This window comes from Gadus chalcogrammus, chromosome 2 (genome assembly GCF_026213295.1).
Source record: "Gadus chalcogrammus isolate NIFS_2021 chromosome 2, NIFS_Gcha_1.0, whole genome shotgun sequence".
Classification (NCBI taxonomy): domain Eukaryota; kingdom Metazoa; phylum Chordata; class Actinopteri; order Gadiformes; family Gadidae; genus Gadus; species Gadus chalcogrammus.
Window position 1 is genome coordinate 1,696,953 of NC_079413.1, and position 17,843 is coordinate 1,714,795.

At 45.9% G+C, this 17,843-nt stretch overlaps 3 protein-coding genes across 4 annotated transcripts in view; 1 reads left to right on the top strand and 2 right to left on the bottom strand.

Moving 5' to 3' along the window:
* Positions 1-1,594: 1,594 nt before the first annotated feature.
* ppp1caa (protein phosphatase 1, catalytic subunit, alpha isozyme a) lies at positions 1,595-11,735 on the bottom strand. The gene is made up of 8 exons (XM_056611465.1): positions 11,542-11,735; positions 11,187-11,295; positions 5,728-5,859; positions 4,929-5,159; positions 4,717-4,821; positions 4,119-4,342; positions 3,117-3,251; positions 1,595-2,657 (listed from the first exon to the last, which is right to left on the bottom strand). The coding sequence occupies exons 2-8, from the start codon at positions 11,239-11,241 to the stop codon at positions 2,541-2,543; spliced, it is 999 nt and encodes a 332-aa protein (XP_056467440.1). The 5' UTR covers positions 11,242-11,295; positions 11,542-11,735; the 3' UTR covers positions 1,595-2,540.
* Positions 11,736-13,184: 1,449 nt separating this feature from the next.
* Positions 13,185-16,594, top strand: cldni (claudin i). Its single transcript, XM_056611497.1, has 3 exons — positions 13,185-13,304; positions 14,536-14,668; positions 15,138-16,594. The coding sequence occupies exons 2-3, from the start codon at positions 14,537-14,539 to the stop codon at positions 15,642-15,644; spliced, it is 639 nt and encodes a 212-aa protein (XP_056467472.1). The 5' UTR covers positions 13,185-13,304; position 14,536; the 3' UTR covers positions 15,645-16,594.
* Positions 16,365-17,843, bottom strand: part of coro1a (coronin, actin binding protein, 1A) — an 8,336-nt gene continuing 6,857 nt past the window's right edge. For both annotated transcript variants that reach the window (XM_056611486.1, XM_056611476.1), the window contains 3 exons: positions 17,649-17,706; positions 17,329-17,544; positions 16,365-16,894 (listed from right to left, as the gene is read on the bottom strand). In XM_056611486.1, coding sequence (XP_056467461.1) covers positions 16,799-16,894; positions 17,329-17,544; positions 17,649-17,706 — 370 coding nt within the window. In that variant the 3' untranslated portion in view covers positions 16,365-16,798. The remainder of the gene's footprint in view (positions 16,895-17,328; positions 17,545-17,648; positions 17,707-17,843) is intronic.

Consider the following 17,843-nt stretch of genomic DNA (forward strand, 5'->3'; position numbering starts at 1 on the left):
TTGCTGCATTACAGCGTCACATTTGGCAAGCAGTCCAACCTCTTTCTGGAAGTGGCCATTGTTTTGTGTCTTTTGTAGGAAGTGTCCCTCCATCAACCCTAAAGCAAGGTCTCTCTGTGCAAGACATCGGATGACGGCCACCAAGTGAATAACACCTTCTCTTCAACGCCTCTGCTCAACCTCCAGTAATGTCACTTCCCGCACCCGAATTCTTGAAATTAGGTTATATCCTCCGACCACAAGATATCGAAAACTATTTCCTAACTTGGGTAGGCAAACACATTCTGAGTACTAAGAAAATATAGATGACACATTCAAATTTAGACAGTCATAGACAACCATGTGTATGCAACTGGAACAAAATGGTTATACTGGCAAAAACAAAATATACATTAACATAAATAATTGCGGACGATTTGAATAATCAGCCATTACTTCCATTAAGCTTATCATGCACTGGAAAGGGTATTTTCAGATATTACAAAAAAATAAAGGAAGTCAGTCTATGGGCGGCCCCCTCACCTCTCTCCGCACCATCACGTTGAGCAGCAGTGTGGCCGCCTAGGGCCTGCCCTAACCCACTGGTAATGGGCACTTGCACTAAGACTTTGATAAAGAGCAGTGGAGATGGGAGCTGGAATCCCCCAATACTCAACATTTAAGGGTCCCCGAGTGTCGCCCACTGATTTAGAAATGTGTCAATGGACCGCATGAATGACGTACGAGACAATGAGACATGGGTCTGCTTGTGCTCCCTCTCTCTGTTTGCATGCATGTGGTATGTATGCGTGTGTAAAGAACCATACACTTTTTGACATCGACTATATATATAATGCTACAACAAATTAGTGTAAAAGCATTGGCATTATTCGTTAGGCAGCAAGAAAACAATAATCTGTTGTGTTTCTGCTGGCCCTGTAAAAGGAAAAACACCACAAGCTCACAGGTACTGGAAAAGTACCCTCCATTAATATAATTGCAGGTTGTTAAATTACGGTGCGCTCTAAAATAAGGTCATTAGGTGTCCGAGGCGAGATCAAGAACGACGTATCAAAACTTGCCAAATGGGCCGTTCGATATGAAAGGAGGAAGAAAATCGCATAGCATTGTCTTTTATCCTTGGTTGCCGTAGCAAACCTTTTGTAAATTGTTCCCTCGAGAACGCAGGGTTTGGCAAGGCACCTAACTGCAGCAAGCCTGCCAGCAAACCAATGAATAATCAGTCAAATATACAAACACCCACCGCTCTGACTCACACTTTTAAGTGTTTCGGAGCTGGAAGCAGCAACAGCACTGCCTAATGAGAGGGGAAGCATTGCCCTGGCTGAAACATGGACAAATTATTTAGTTAACATTGTCCGGTTTTGTACCATTTTTTCGATACATTTCTGTCATGGTATACGTTTTATATATTTCGCCCAATTTTGAAAAACTTTTTTTATTTTTAAATCAACATTATTATTATTTTTCCCTGGCCATTCGTTGCGGAGTAAACATTAAAGTTTGGATGCTTGAGAGCACGACGCCCAGCCTTCACCGGGTGCCTCGCTCGACATCTTTGCGCTGGAGGAACTAAACGGCCGCGGTACAAAGAAGACAATAGAGTGGCATATTTCAAATAAATGGTTCTCTTTATTCGTCATTGACTGTCAGACTAACAACGAAAAAGGGAAAGAAAAACAAAAACACCTGTATTCATGATTCTAAAAAAAATAAAGAGAAGAGAATGAAAAATAAAAACAAAAAGCAAAAACTATTTCACATCCATGATTGTGTTTTTCCAAATCATTGGTTTTTCAAAAAGGTAAATGGGGGAGAAAATTAAAGTTGCTAGCGTCAAGAGACTCTGTATAGGTAAGGATCATTCTGCACGTAGCCACCTGTGTGCCCAAGTGGGGATTTATGTGCTGTTATTATTTCAGCGTGCAAGCTAACCCCACGACCCTTAACCCCACCCCCCCCCGCCCCCACACGCGCAAAATAAACACGCACAAACCTCTCAAACGGGATATACAAAAGCTTGTGTTTAACATTAAACAGTGCAGGGCCTTGACATTAACAGTAAGGGCCCTCCTCCTCTCCCCCCTCCCCCCAACCCCTCCGCCCCGAACCCCTCCACCCACCGGCGTCCAGGTGCGCATTAACATCACTGAGGGGTAGAACCCATTTCATCTACAAAGTGACAGGATAACAGAGCAAAGAGGACATGGGAAAGAGAAAAAGAAAAACAAAGAGAAAAAACAAAAAAAACAAAAACACATTTGCTCATATGCACAGTACAGCCGCATCTTAATTCATCCTCTCTCATTGCTCATACATACGCGCACACACACATACGCACGCACGCACACCCACCCAACAGCCAAACAGTTAAAAATAGTTTCAGAGGAAAAAACAGGACAGGACCCTGGATACTGTTTGCGTTGTCGCTGTTTGGTGATGAGGGAGAAAATGTGTTGGGAGGTAGAGGCAGAGAGTCGGGGGGGTGGGGAGAGGGAGGGGGTTGGTTGGTTTTAAGGGGAGCCAGACCCAAGCAGGTGCTATTTTTTGGCTTTGGGCCCCTTGGCTGAATTCCGTGGTGGGGTCACCGGTCTGCCAGCGCCGATCGGGCCTTGGCCGGCGTAAGAATACAACTTCTTATCGGCAGGCTTGAGGATCTGCAGGGAACAGCGGACGACAATGTTAAGATCCCCCAAAACACACCCGCTAGGGACGGAGCCAGCACAATATGGTGAACGGACTGCATTTATAGAGGGCTTTGCTCACCAGTGGCTACTCAAGCGCCGTACAATACTTATAATATTCACTCGTACATGCACACATTCGCACACCGACGACGACGACGGCGGCGGTGTCAGCTACGTAAGGCGACGATCAGCACGTCGGGAGCGGTTAGAGCGAGGCGTCTTGCTCAGGGACACCTCGACACTCAGTTAGGAGGAGCCGGGGATCGAACGAGGAACCCTCCGGCTACCAGCCAAACCGCTTTACCTCCTGAGCCACATGCCTCCTCCGTTAACATGTCCATTACCAACTATGTGGTAACACAGAGCCAGACTAATCCACAGCAGCCTGTGCCAACAGCGCCGAGGAAACAGAGTGCTATGACGCCGTACCTGGAAGGAGCACATGAGAGTCTCGTCCACGCTCATCATGGCGCCGGCGTTGTCGAACTCCCCGCAGTAGTTGGGGGCCGAGAACAGTGTGACGAGTTGCCTCTTGGCGAAGAACTCGTAGCCGTCTTCTACCACCTGGGAGGGGGGGGCAGGGTTCAGCACAACGTTAGCATCACAAAGGGAAACACGACACGTTGGTTAGGCATTCTGAGCGATTCAAGGTATAATGCAAGGTTTATAACGAGGGCTGAACGATTAATCGAATTCAAATCGAAATGGCCATGTAATGGAACTCGGTACGCAAATCGCAAGGGCTGCGCTTACAATTCAATAGTTTAATAAAGAAGTTTAAAATATAAATTAATCTCAACACATCGACCTGGCCTAAAGGAAAGAGCAGTTTTAAGTTGACAATGTTAGTTTGGTTATACTAAGGAATGATTTTTTGTTGTTGTGAATAATACACAACATAAGGAACTTGATACAATTATAAAAATCGCACATTAAATCGCAATATTGGTCAAGATAATCGCAATTATATTATTTCCCCAAATCGTTCAGCCCTATTAATAACCAGGGTTGCTGTAGGTTCAAGATTTATTTCATATTTTTAAGTCACATTTAAAGATCATTGTGATGCAATTTAAGACCTTCACATCCGTATCGCTGATGAAGTATGAAGGATATGCAGCAAATAATCAGAGTGTGTATAACTTGCAAAGTAAACGAAATGCAGTTTGCATTTATGGAAATTGGTTCCGTGATGGTTTGTTTTGTAGCTCTATTACAGCGTAATGAATACAAATTTCCCCCCAAAACCCATTCAAGCTGAAGTTAATGCAACAGTGTTTCAAGAAACATTAACTCCAAAATCCAACACACTTTTAAGACCCATCTAAATTTAAAATACATTATTTAAGACGTCTGACATTCAGGACTTTCTAAAGAAAGGACCCCTGTTTAACAGCTAGAACTAGACGAGCTGAGATGACAGCTGCATACCTGATGTGCCCTGCATATAAGGTCCATGTCGTGCTTGTGCAAAAATTTGGCCACCACGTCGGCGCCGAACGTGAAGGAGACGCCGCGGTCGTTCTCGCCCCAGCCCAGGACGTCTTTGTCGGGGTCGGCCCAAAGCAGGTCGCACAGCAGGCCCTGATCCGGCACGTCCGTGGGCCGCATTACTCTGCGCACCTGCTCCATGGACTGGAGGTCGGGGGACAGACCTGCGGACAATGAGGGGGGGGGGGGGGGGGGGGGGCGGAGACCACGGTTAAAGGGTGATATAATGCCGCCAGGTGTGAGTGTGAATAGCCGTTACAATCCGTTTGAAAATCTGCCTTGTCCCTTTGCCCTAGTGACATCGCCAGTGGGCGTGTCCTCCCAGACTTATTTTGGATAGATCAGTCCACCAGCCTACCCCAGTGGACTGTAGCAAATGTTTGTCCTCTATCAGTCATACATCTAGGTGGACACTCCCACTTATGTCACTCGGGCACAGGGAAGGGCAGACTTTCGACAGCTTATAATGGCTAATCACACCTGGAGGCATAATATCACCTCATTAAGGCCGATGAGGCAGATTAGGAATGACGATTACCTCCGTGGCAGCAGAAGATCTTCTCGTCTACGATGGCAGCCACGGGTAAACAGTTAAAGCAGTCTGTGAAGGTCTTCCACAGCTTGATGTTATATCGTCGCTTGCCTGAGAACAGAAAAGAAGGGGACAGAAATAAGCAACAGAATGAAGGGGGGGGGGGGGGGGGGGGGGGTTATGAGAGGCTAGCCACGGTGTTGACCCCTGATACTCACACTCGTCGTAGAAGCCGTAGATACGGTTGATGGAGGCGCACTCGTGGTTCCCGCGCAGCAGGAAGAAGTTCTCGGGGTACTTGACCTTGTAGGCCAGCAGCAGGCAGATGGTCTCCAGGGACTGCTTGCCTCGGTCCACGTAGTCGCCCAGGAACAGGTAGTTGCTCTCGGGCGGGAAGCCTCCGTATTCAAACAACCGAAGCAGGTCGTAGTATTGGCCATGGACGTCGCCTGCGGGGGGCGGCAGAGGGTTAGCTCTTTAGTTGCCACAGCTGCGGGCGGACAAAACCTACAACGGGGGGGGGGCGGAAGTGGCTCAGGAGGTAGAGCGGGTTGGCTGGTAACCCGAGGGACGCTAGTTCGATCCCCGGCTCCTCCTAGCGGAGAGTCGAGGTGTCCCTGAGCAAGGCACCTCACGGACAGCCCTAACTGCTCCGCACGAGCTGGCTGGCACCCTGCATTGTTGGCTCTGCCGTCGTTGTGTGAATGACAAGTCGACACACACAACGAATCGAAATGGCGATGTAACGGAACACGTTACGCAAATCGCATGGGCTGCGCTAAAGAAATAGTGCTACGTTACCATTACTGACTGGAAATCAGTACGATTCATTTATTTAAATTTTACAATTCAATAGTTTAATAAAGAAGTTTATAAATAAATATTCGAATATTATAGCCCTAACTGGAACCCTGCCGTGCCCCTGGGGGAAGCGGTCAGCGGTGTGTGGGGTAAACGTGTGTGCGGTGTGTGGGGGTAAACGTGTGTCACCGGGGCCTGTAGTTCATGAGGACTCACCGCAGATCTTGAGTGGCGCTTCCAGTTCCAGCAGGATGGGTTGGCTGAGGAAGATTTCACGAGACTTGAGGCAAAGCCCTCGGATCTCGTTCTCCGTCAGCTGGACATTCTTTCCTGGACGAGAGCCCTTGACTGGAGCAGTGGAAATGGAGGGAGGGAGGGAGAGGGGGAACGCAGGAAGCAGAAGTGAGCAATGGAAACAGTCCACACGCGAGCATCTGTAGAGGACACAAAGTATTGTGCCAACATACGCATTGCATGGCTTTGTTAATACCCACAACATCAGAAAATATTTTGACAATAAGGGCCATGGTTGTGGCTTTGGATAAATGCTACAGACACTTCAAACCCATCACACACACACACACACAGGACAACAACTCGTGGTGAGCCAATATATAAAATGGTCGATAGCACAGTAGCCATCCAACGACACGTTTCCTGGTTGAGAGCAGGGCCAAGATCAGCCTGCGAGTGCAGAGCTGCACCCAGGAGAAAGACAAACGGCAATGTTCTGCGTGCATGTTCTGATCACCACCCCCCCCCCCCCCCAACTGATGACGTTATCGCAGCACAGGGACTGCAAAGGTGCACGCAATTCGCCACAGTCAGCAGGAAAAAGGGGCTTGCTTCAGAGTTCAAAGGCTGGTGTTCAGGGTTGAATTGTGCAACGTCTGACATTCGAGAAGACATCTTCATAACCTATGCAGTCAGGTGACATCTCAGGACCTCGCTCAGCTATGGTCTCGTCAGTGAACGTCACATTCTGCTCCGCCTCGTTTTCGTACCGAAACCAATCGCAACTCAAGATAAAAAAAAAACAACCCAAACTTGTTAAAAAGGAATCTTGAACCTAAACATGAACCGAGAGATTAGATCACTGCACCCGCAGACACTAGTTCTACAGCTGCATGTAGAAGTTCCGCCTTCTGGTCGGAGTGTGGTCTACACTACAGATTTAGACGGGGAGTGTACGATGGCCACCCGTGACCGTTTACGCGACTCAACTCAAGACTGACAACACGTCTTGTGAAGAATTTTAATTAGAGTAGGGGGGTGTGTCTAGAAAGCTATCCCCGGTATGGCACCATTTCAATTTCAAGTTAAATCCTTTAAGCCTGGGGGTGGTTATGGTCACGATACAACGACACTACTACTTTTCTCGATATTTCTTATTGATCCAGTTGGACTGGTAGTATGATTTTACTTTCTCTGGATTTGAACAAAACCTGTTATTTGCCAATTTCCAAGATGACCCAAATATCAATGCATTTGGAAGCAACATCAATATGAGGACCATGTCATCAATTCAACAACAGTTCAATAGGCCTTATAGATATGCATCGATTGATTTACTTATTATTTAGGCATCACTGTGTACAAATTAAGCAACTCCTTTGATGAAGAGCAACAAAAATATCAGCCCTAAAGGGAATTAGGAAGCGAAGTCCTCCCAAGTGAGAACGAGGTATCAATACTGCAGCGCTGCTCGCCTCTATAAACCTGGATTACTCCTGGCTAAGCCCCAGCAGAGCTTACTCCAAAGTTAGCCCCGTGTGGCCGGTGGGCAGCCGTGAGCTCAGAGCCGGACGGGGGACCGCCTAACAAAAGGGCTTTCTGCTGCGCTGATCATGGGGTAGAAAGGAAAAGGTTGGATCGGCACAAAGCAGAACGGTGGGGGAGAGAGAGAGAGAGCCGGGATCAACGGTTAGTTTAGTCAAGCCTGGCCCTGAGCTCAGCCATGATGTCATGGTTCCTCCGGTGTACTTTCAGGAACACGGCCCCTGCCACCGGAACCGTTTAGGTCTAATGCACGCGTAATCCAATTGAAGGAAGTCCCACATCCCCAATGCATTTGATTGGTTTGGTCATCAAACATGCATGCGGGCAGGTGGGTATAACCCAGGCAGGACCCTAAAGGCGTGCATCAACCTCACACAGACTACTACCTTTATGAACGAATGAAAACACGTGTCTACGGAGAGGAACACCAATTAACTGAAAAAGGGAAATGATTATGGTCAGATGTAAAGGGAGAATTTGAGGAAAGGGAAAAAGGTCAGTCCCGTTACGCAAGAGGATATAAATACTGCCATTATCTGCCCTGTTTGTTTTCCACTGTGCCGCGCCGACAACCTTATCACGGACTCAGTGAAACAAGCTGTGTACAAAACACAGACGCTCCTCCACCACCACCACCACCACCACCACCACCAGGGCCCAGAAGGCACATTCTTAGCTTTCATAATGCCACTAAGTTCCACGAGACTCTGCGGTGAGAACACGCACTCGGGCTTGGTGGTTAACACTTAAACAAGGAACCCAAGCCGAGTGCATTAGCATCACAGCCCAAGTTTAAACGTTTTTCTTCTTATAAAAAAAAAAATTAAGTATGATTTAAGAGGTTCAATTCAAGTGGAATTTGTTGTTAGAAATGCCGAAGCTGTTCATGAGTAATGGCTCTGTGAGATGGTACTTTCTGGTTGTGCAGTTGCACACCATACTTAACAGTTTATACCTGTTTTTACAGTTAAAACTGATGACAGTGCACTCAATCTATATTAGTCCATTACATTTACACTCTCTGCACCTTACTGCTCTTGTGCTTAATCGCCAACTGCATTTCCTCGTCTCTGTACTTAAACTCTGCACAGTGACAATGAGGTTGAATTGAATCAGACCATTTTGAAATCAGACCAATCCCGACTCATTTCTGACCAATCCGTGCTTCTCTTGCAGTCCAGATTCGTTTGGAGAATCCAGCGTGCCAATCAATAGGGATGCTAGAAATACCAAAAGATTATCATTTAATACATGGTTCCACATTTCAATAACCTGCCATTTGACTGCTTTAAAGATAGCATGAGGAACCGCCGTCGGTCCGCAACAGCAGAGCAAAGCTTCTATACATCTCACTTCCTTTTCTGACGTCAGGACGTTCCTGGAAGGCTGCCATTATTGTAAAGCTTTTCGAATGCGGAGGGGAAGTAGGTCTAGAGAACACTGCCTGGACCTTTTTTAAAACACGCCGTCTGCAACAACGAATGATTGCACAACAGGCGAAGGCGTTGGACTATTGGAGGATATATCCTGCTCCCAAACATTCCCAAAATACCCAACATAACCTGCATGATGATTGATTACAATAATTGTTATAGTTTATGACTTGCTTAACAAGAACTTGTATGTTTTCACCCCTAATCTTGACCCCCGCGAGGGCGTGAATGGACTACTCCTGAAGGAAGGGCCCACGTATGAATGGAGGGGAAAATATTTTTTGGGGTTGTTAATTTCTAAATATGGCTCTCTTCTGATAACTTTCTTTATTACTCACATTTCAACTACAGCCGATATAAAAATGACAAAATTAAACATGCTATTTTACAGATCATTCCTAAATGCACCCGTTAAAGAAATGGAAAAATGAACAGGTGCATTAGTTGACACAATGAAATGCCAAGTTCAGGAGTGATGGTTCACAGCCTGCAGTACCACAGACAAAGAGCAGTGGTTCTGAACCGACTAGGCCGCGGGGGCATTCGGGATGAGTCACGGACTGAGTGGGTCAGGGACATCTTAGAAAAGAAGGTTGATCGAGAGTGCGGTAGCCTACAAACCAACGTCATCACACACAGCAGCTAGCTGGTACCGCTATGGTCCATGGAGACGAACATTCAGCCCTACTTGAATAAGCACAGGCCAAACCTTAATCTTTAATGAATTCGGTTTTGGTAGCCCATGAATGAACTAAGGCTTCGATGGCTTACTATTTCATTGAGTTTAGCCCGAATTGTTGCATTTTCTCGCTCACTCCCTTTTGTTGAATTCATGACGGCATTGACATTTATTGCAATAGGTGTTGAGAATAAACATTGAAAGTGGATTGTGACCTAAGGACTCAAGAGTGTGGGGTTGTGAGGCTGGACCAGTCGATCACCACTGCCATAGAGCATCCACATCTAGTGCACCATTTCTGCAGCGCACCGCTTCCGTTAGATGCAGGTCACTGTTGGCGGAAAATTGTCTTTCTGCAGCGGCCCTACATGCTCGGTTTAAATATAAACCAAAGCTCGACTCATGTCCACACTGCAAGTGCACTGAAAGCACGCCTCTGGTGGAGAATGGGACAGCTGTGTTGCCGCGGAGCAGTGGCTCTCCAGATGAGCCTGAATTATATATACAGACTATAATGGCGGAGGTCATGCTCTCTGCGGTCACATACTCAACGCTCCCCCACTGAACTTTTAAAACCGTTGAGCGGGGATTTGAACCTGACCGACATCACGAAGGCTTGTGGTTAGACTATCGGAATCAACATCAAGCTGCACTGAACACTACGTATCTAGAATCCCTGGCAAGCATCTGTAGACATGAGGACTCTAGTGAAACACCACATTAAGGCACGTAATGCCCATCGCAATGAATCTACAGTGGGAATTACTGAAGACGGGTCGCGGTTTCTGAAGAGCATTTGTGTCCCGGCACACTCCTTCAAAGGGCTGAATTAACGGCTGGAAGAAGTATAGTCTGCAATGTTTACAATGAAAACACATTAAGCAAAATTACCTTCAAATTCATTACAAAACTGGCTGACAAAACGTTCCAGATCAAAGCAAAGCGTGCACAAACATCGATTTATATTTTGTATAGTCTAGTGATGGCCAACCATGATGATCATAGCTCTTGATAACAAAACCAAGCCTACTTTAGAAGTGCTTTGTTTGTAATAAAAACACTGCAGGGACCTTGCTAGTGTTAGCACGAGAACATAGAGCAACCACAAACCAGAGATAATATTTATATTCCAAAAGTCAAGATTTTTTTATGCACGTGGAACATTAACCAATATTCAAGTGTGCAGGAATGCTTACTTTTCTCAACAGAAAACGTTGCCGATAGGTTTAGAGGCTTTGGAACAATATGCTCTTGGGGTTGTCACAAGATTATCATAACCTTTACATAAAGCACAGTGCAAAAGCCCTTGGTGAGCATTCGGCGAAAAGCATCAGTGCTTTCCAAAAATACATTTCATTTTCTATAAAAGGCCCTTATAACAACAAAATCCACAACTGGACTGAATATTTAATAAAAAACTGAGTGTGTTTGTCAAACAACAAACTTGTGGATTATTCTCCATGCCACTTAAATGCCCCCCACCATTTCAGTGCCGAGATTCCCAGTAGCCAAAATTGTGCTTTAACCCCAGACGTTCATAGTAGTGTCCTGATCAAACTACATCAGATGGTCTCCCACTAGGACTGATCCAGCTCCAGTTCACCCGTCGACGGACCAGTACAACCTATGGTCCCTGGCAATGGGAGAAATCCCATCGAGCACGCACCAGTCGATGTCACCATCAGATGCTAACAAATGCATTTTGGCACCAACACCCAAAAGTACAATCGCCCCCGCCAGAGAAGGCACACTCCCGGGTCAGAGAACCTGCGGAACCCGCTTACCTTCCAGGAGACGCTGAATGATGGAGTCGATGTTTAATTTGTCCGGCTCCGCCATTTTCTTTATTTTCTGACGTTCTCGGGCAGCTAAGTCCTCGGCTTCGTACTTCACCTTCAAACGCGACCAAACACACCACCAAAAAACATTTTTAACCACAGTTCGTGTTTTAGGATCTGGTTTTAGTGCGCTAGCACCGAGCTAGCTCGTCGAACCCTGGGCGAACGGCGTCCGCGGACCACAGTAATCAATGAGCTTTGGCGTTAGCTTAGCGTAGCTAGCTTCAAACCGGGCAGTGCTAAGCTAGTTAGCTAGCTGATAGAATATGTTCTGGAGGTTGGAGGGGGACGGAATAATTACCAGTTCGCGGTTCCGACCGGATAACACTTCTTCCCGGGAATTGCCTTTTGTAAAATGTATCCGGCGATGGTGACTCTGGCCCCCTTCTCCTTCGCAGTGCAGGCCCCCTTTATCTTCCCCGACCGCGGAACTTAAAAAGGGCCGTGTTTTTCACACTCTCGGAGGAGGCTAGGACGTAGTGATGTCTTTAAATCTGCTCGGTCCCGATTGGTCCGGCGTGGGGTTTAGCACTTGAAATGGTCTCATCTGATTGGACGAACGCAGCATCCGTCATCCCGTTTAAGCGCCTCCTCGACCATTCAAAATGGCATCTGTGGGGAAAGGCCTCAGAGGGCGACATCAAGTTGTCATAGATGGAATTGCAGTTAAAAATGTTTGACACGGATGAGTGGTTATCCTCCGCTCGAGATGTACACGCCTTTGACGCACAATAGAAAGACAAAGACTCATGGTAAAACGATGCAATTAGTATCATTAGTCATCCTGAAACCGATATTTGAAACATTGGCCTACTTTACAAGTTCTGGTTGAGTTGTATTGAGATCATCTCAATACAACTCAACCAAAACGTGTAGTGTAGGCGGGCCAATGTTTCAAATTGGCCTACAACTAGATGGAACTTTGATGAGAATTGAAGTCATCATAATAGGAACAATTTTGAACTTCACAAACTTTCATATAAAATACCAATTCAACTAATTATATGAAATTTATATAACAATATGTACTACCAAAGTACTCCTCTGCAATGTTTTTTTTTTCCAAACTTTGTCTAGCATGTGTGTGTGTGTGTGTGTGTGTGTGTGTGTGTGTGTGTGTGTGTGTGTGTGTGTGTGTGTGTGTGTGTGTGTGTGTGTGTGTGCATGCGTGTGTGTGTGTGTTGTCTGTGCATGCGTGTGTGTGTCTGTGTGTGATTTTGTCTGAGTGCGTGTCTGAGAGTGTGTTATTGTGTGTCTGTGTGTGTTGTATGTGAGGGAGGTTAACTGGTGTGAGACATCCACAACTCAATTGTGTCCCAACCTACATCTTATTTCTCCATCTCTTTCCGTGGCCTTGCCCGAATCCCTTAATCTAGGACCTCGTCGCTAGCCTAGCCCGCCCTGGTTCTCTCAACCCAGTATCCCTACGCACACAGGCTCAGTCACGTGTCCATTGGGCGGCCATCAGAAGAGGAGGGAAAACAGGGACGACATTCCTGATGATTCACCGGCTGTTTGTGTTGTTTACTGTCTACTCAATGGGGAATTCCATCATCGCAAGAACCACCTGCAGCCATGGTTTCCAAACAACCTGCAACACTGGCCGGAGGTTGTTTGGAGAATATGTGATAAGATGGATATCCAAGCTCACCTGGATCAGATAATACGTCATCATGTTAATATATTTAACAGTTCATGCATTTTTTTTACATTGTATTGTTAAAATTAAAATGGGTTTCGTTCCAAGACAGATGGCAGCCATGATTACCACGTGTAGGAAGCTATTCTTTACATTCTGAGGGGGACCAAAAAGCAAGGGAGAGAGACGTAAAGGACAGGTTCAGTCTTGTAGGGCTTCTCTCCTGCATCTCTTCCCTCTCCATCTCTAACCCCACCTACAGCGCATTCCTCTATAAGAACCTGGACCCCGCGCCACAGCCCACTATTAACGACCCGACCCTCCAGCGCCTTTATAAAGAAGATTAGATTCAGCTTTTCAAACTAACATATCGCCAGTTTCATTATCTTTCTTTTCTATCGAGGCAAAAGAGCATCAATTAAAAGGTAAGAGGAATATTTTAAATTGAAGAGAGAATTGGTGTAGTGCTATTTATTTATTAACTCTACTTATTTAAAGTGGTCACAAGTAACCATTATAAAATGCAAATGCACCACTAAAACTAGGGTACATAAATAAACCATTACTTAACATTAGTTAAGGCAGAAATAAGCATGTACTAACAGTTACTAACAATAAACCAATGGTCTACTTCCTTTACTAATGGTGTCCATGTATATTTATGGTGTTCATGTTACCTAAGGTAATGGTGTTCAAAGGTAGTTATTTTATACTTTCTTAAAGGGTTGGGGTTATGTTTTTGTAATGTAGTCAATGTTTTTTTCAGGATTAACTAACCTCACCCCTATGCTAATAATAATTTTATTACTGCATTAACTAAGAATTATTTGTGGATAATTAACGTACCCTTAAGTTAAGAGCCGCCTGATATCGATTCAAATTCAGTGTATGGACTAAATAAATCGCAATGTCTCGGTTATATTTTTGTTCATCTTGTGTTCCTTCACCTTTATGAGTGATTATTTAAGCTTGATCATTTTTAGCTGCAAACCCGCCTAAAATTCACCTGGTCCCTTCTACTCCGAGACTCCCTAAATCTTCGTCCTTTTAGTCCAGGAGATATTATTAGGAATCAAATGAATAGGCGAACAATCCCATAAAAATAATAAAAAAGTGGAACATCGAACTTTTTCCAAACAACAATTGAGAAAAAGATTCCTTGAGGCATGTAGCTCTGGGTATGCGAATAAAGGTCTTCGGAAAATAATAAACAAGCCAATCCCATCCCTGCTCAGGTTACTGGGCAGGTGTGGCCTGCCCGGTGGTGGAGGGGCCCGGCCCCTTCACCAACACACAAGCCTGCCCGGACTTGTGTGTCTGTTTGGAAACTTTATATATTTAGCTCCGAGCTACGTTATTCGTGTAGAGGCCTGTGCCAGTGTGCGCTCCAATGCTCCGACATTATACAAGAGTGTAAACGCCCGCTAAGCCTGCAACTGTGACTCACCGTGGACATATTGCAAAGAAGTGACGGGACATTCATTGAGATTTAATATCCCCCCCACCCCCCAATCTCCCCCTGGTGTTTCACAGTGGAAGCCACAGTGCCTGCTGGCTTCACAGCACTTCAATGCACATCAAATGTCTCTTCCGTTAAAAGAAGACCCGACCGATGTACGAGGATGCAGTGAATGAGTGTACCTTCTCTGCTTCCAGGATGGGCTCCTCCGGAGTGCAGATCGTGTGCGTGTTTCTCGGGATGCTGGGACTGGTCGGGGCCATCGTGTGCTGCGCCATCCCGAGATGGAAGGTCACGGCCTTCACCGGGCAGACCATCGTCATAGCGCAGGTGAGCAGGAGTCGACGGACGGAAGGCTTCTGTTATCGTTGTGTACTTGAATCGTATCACATCCGTCGTTCATTTGCATCGACTTCGTTTTGATTTCCTGCCTTTTTTCATCTATCCAGGTCTGTGTCCAATTCCTTGAATGCTATTTTAAAAGGTTCCATTAAAATGCAATAGTCTAGGATATTGCTTCCATCCAATGGAGCACCTACATACAACTTTAAACAATAATAACATGCTGGTTTGGACAACAAAGACAGAAAGCGATCCAAGTTCTTGACTAACTTAAGTCTCTCTCTCTCTCTCTCTCTCTCTCCTCTCTCTCTCTCTCTCCTCTCTCTCTCTCTCTCCTCTCTCCGTCTCTCTCTCTCTCCTCTCTCATCTCTCTCTCTCTCGTCTCTCCTCTCTCTCTCTCTCTCTCTCTCTCTCTCTCCCTCCCTCCTCCCCTCCCTCCCTCTCTCCCTCCCTCCAGAGCGTCGAGGAGGGCCTCTGGATGAACTGCGTGGTGCAGAGCACCGGCCAGCAGCAGTGCAAGAAGTACGACTCGCTGCTGATGCTGTCCGCAGACCTGCAGGCGGCCCGCGGCATGGTGATCATCAGCTGCATGCTCTGCTCCCTCTGCCTGCTCATGCTCTTCGCCGGCGCCGACTTCACCACCTGCGTGGAGAGCGAGAGCGCCAAAGCCAAGATCTCCCTGGTGGCAGGCATCGGGCTCATCCTGGGCGGCCTCCTGGTGATGATCCCCGTCAGCTGGTCCGCCCACAACACCGTGCGCGACTTCAACGACCCCTTAGTGGTCGCCAGTCGGAAGAGGGAGCTGGGCGCGTGCATCTTCGTGGGGTGGGCGGCCGGCGGCCTGCTCATCCTGGCCGGGGGTCTGCTGTGCTGCTTCAGCAAGGTAAAGTCGGGGGGCTCCCCGGGAGCAGCCAAGTACTACAGCAACGGCGGCGCCTCCGCTCCCAACAAGAACTATGTCTGAGGCGGAGGACGGAGCGAGGCGAGGAGGAACACGACGGCTGACAGTTGTTTTTGATAGAGGGGGGGAAAGGAAAACTGTAAATACCAGCAGATAAATGCGTACCTTTTATTATGTATTTGTGTTTTACTTTGGTGTTAGGTACAGGGTTTTTAGTTGGGTTAGAGGCAGATTATTTCTTTGCGTACAAATGTCACCTGGAAAAGGTGCGGAGTTTCTCAAAAGCATTTAAGCGGTCACCACTTACCAATCGACAAATTGTGAATTTGTTTATTGTGTGCTGTCGTATCCATACCTCTTTCATACCACCGCTGTATTTAGTTATCTATATGTCTTAAATGTAATAAAGGAAGATTGTGTATATTTCCTTATTGCTTGTATTTTTTGAAGGTTACTATTTGGTTTTTGTTTCGGTTTGACATTTTGTGTATTTGTGGGTCCAGATAACTCCGAAAGTTATGCAATTTGGTGGGCTCATGGGCTGAGGAACACAATTATTATCATACTAATATACAAAAGAAGGTACCATGGGTGGTCATGTTGAAATAACTTTCAATGATTGTCGTTGAGGCTTGAAATGGGAGTTGAGTAATAGTTTCTGAGTAATAAACGAACCTGTGAGTAATAAACAACCTCTGAGTAATAAACAGACCTCTATCGAGAGCATTTTCTCGTTGTTTTATGATTTCTTTAAGAACAGGTCCAGACGATCAAGTAGAATTTTGAAAACCAAACATTTTATTTCAAACTATGGAATGCATGTATTATAGTTTGTTCTAAAAAACATATTTCAAGAATGTTTTTAATTTGCCACCTGAAGTTATGTATCATGGCTTGTCATACAACCCTTGTCTAAGCAAATCACTACCACAATGTTTTGAATTTTAAAAAACATAAAATTGTGTATTCACTTGATAACAATAACATTAAAATATGATACTTTGAAAACAAGGTAATCTGAATGTATTATTACTGGCTTTCAATATAGCGGTGATATCCTTCCATTAACCCCTTTGTTTTCCCTAAGATCTCCAATGAAGCCAGTTCAAACTCAGTCGACTGTTCTGTCAGTGGTCACGTCTCTCTCTCTCTCTCTCTCTCTCTCTCTCTCTCTCTCTCTCTCTCTCTCTCTCTCTTCATTCTCTCAGGGCGTGGCACTACTGCTGCTGGAGCTGGAGATCATTCACCGTCTTGGTCAGCGCCTCCAAAGCCTCTTTCAACTGCTTCACTTCGTTCCGTAAGCTTTCAATCTCCTGGGAAGTTCAGAGAGAGGCAGACGGACGGACAGACATGTGTCAGACGTACAGTACGTAAAGTCAGACGCTGGAGACAGTGCTGTCTCTGGTGAATCACTGGTTTCGCACGGATGTGGCTGATTGACTGATAGCCTGTTAGCAGGAATATTGCTTTTTTACTAAATTATTGCCGAAGCAAATATTTACATTTACATTTAGGGCATTTAGCAGACGCTTTTATCCAAAGCGACTTACAATACGTACATTTGTTAGAAGAATGAGAAACAACAATATTCCTCTCTCGGTAAAGTAAGGATGTTCATAGAACCAAGTGCCAAGCACTAACAATTGCTAGGTTAAACCATAGTACTTATAGCGCTATGACGGTAAGGATGATAGTACTGATAGTACTTTAAAACTATCGTAGAATAATGTGCAAAGGTTTTCCTCACCCCTCCTCTGTTTCCCTGGTCTCCGGCGCAGACGGTCGTGCTCTTCAGGAGAGTCTTGTTCACTTTGAACTCCTTGGTTTTGGTCGGGGCAGCAATGCCGTCTTTCAGGGAGATCATTATGGGCTGGCCGTCTTTGCCGTCAAACCAATCGTCTGCCTCCACCGACGGCTCTGGACCAATCGTGTTAGGGTACAGGTCCTCCTGGAAGAGGTCAGACTGAAAGACAGAGACATGTTTAGCCCACATGGAATGCAAACAGAACACCTGGTGGAGGTGCATCGTTGTCATGGTAACATCAATGTTCAGGGGAAGCTTCCTACCTTGCGGGGCACGGTCATGACAACTGGTTCACACTTCCTGTCGTGGAGCTTATAGAATCTGAAAAAGTCATGCATACAGAACAAGTTATTCATGATTTTATTTATGAATGAAATCATGGTTAGGGTCGAACAGCGCACGTTTTTTGTTTTTCTAAAGGTGCTGTCGGTACAATTTACGAGCTGTGAGTTCTTTAA

Excerpts from the sequence above, each read along its gene's own strand:
- cldni (XM_056611497.1), top strand. The coding sequence starts at position 14,537 with ATGGGCTCCTCCGGAGTGCAGATCGTGTGCGTGTTTCTCGGGATGCTG. Across the intron at positions 14,669-15,137 it reads AGACCATCGTCATAGCGCAG|AGCGTCGAGGAGGGCCTCTG; the intron begins GTGAGCAGGAGT and ends CCCTCCCTCCAG.
- ppp1caa (XM_056611465.1), bottom strand. The coding sequence starts at position 11,241 with ATGGCGGAGCCGGACAAATTAAACATCGACTCCATCATTCAGCGTCTC. Across the intron at positions 5,860-11,186 it reads CATTCAGCGTCTCCTGGAAG|TCAAGGGCTCTCGTCCAGGA; the intron begins GTAAGCGGGTTC and ends CCACTGCTCCAG. Across the intron at positions 4,822-4,928 it reads CTACGGCTTCTACGACGAGT|GCAAGCGACGATATAACATC; the intron begins GTGAGTATCAGG and ends TTCTGTTCTCAG.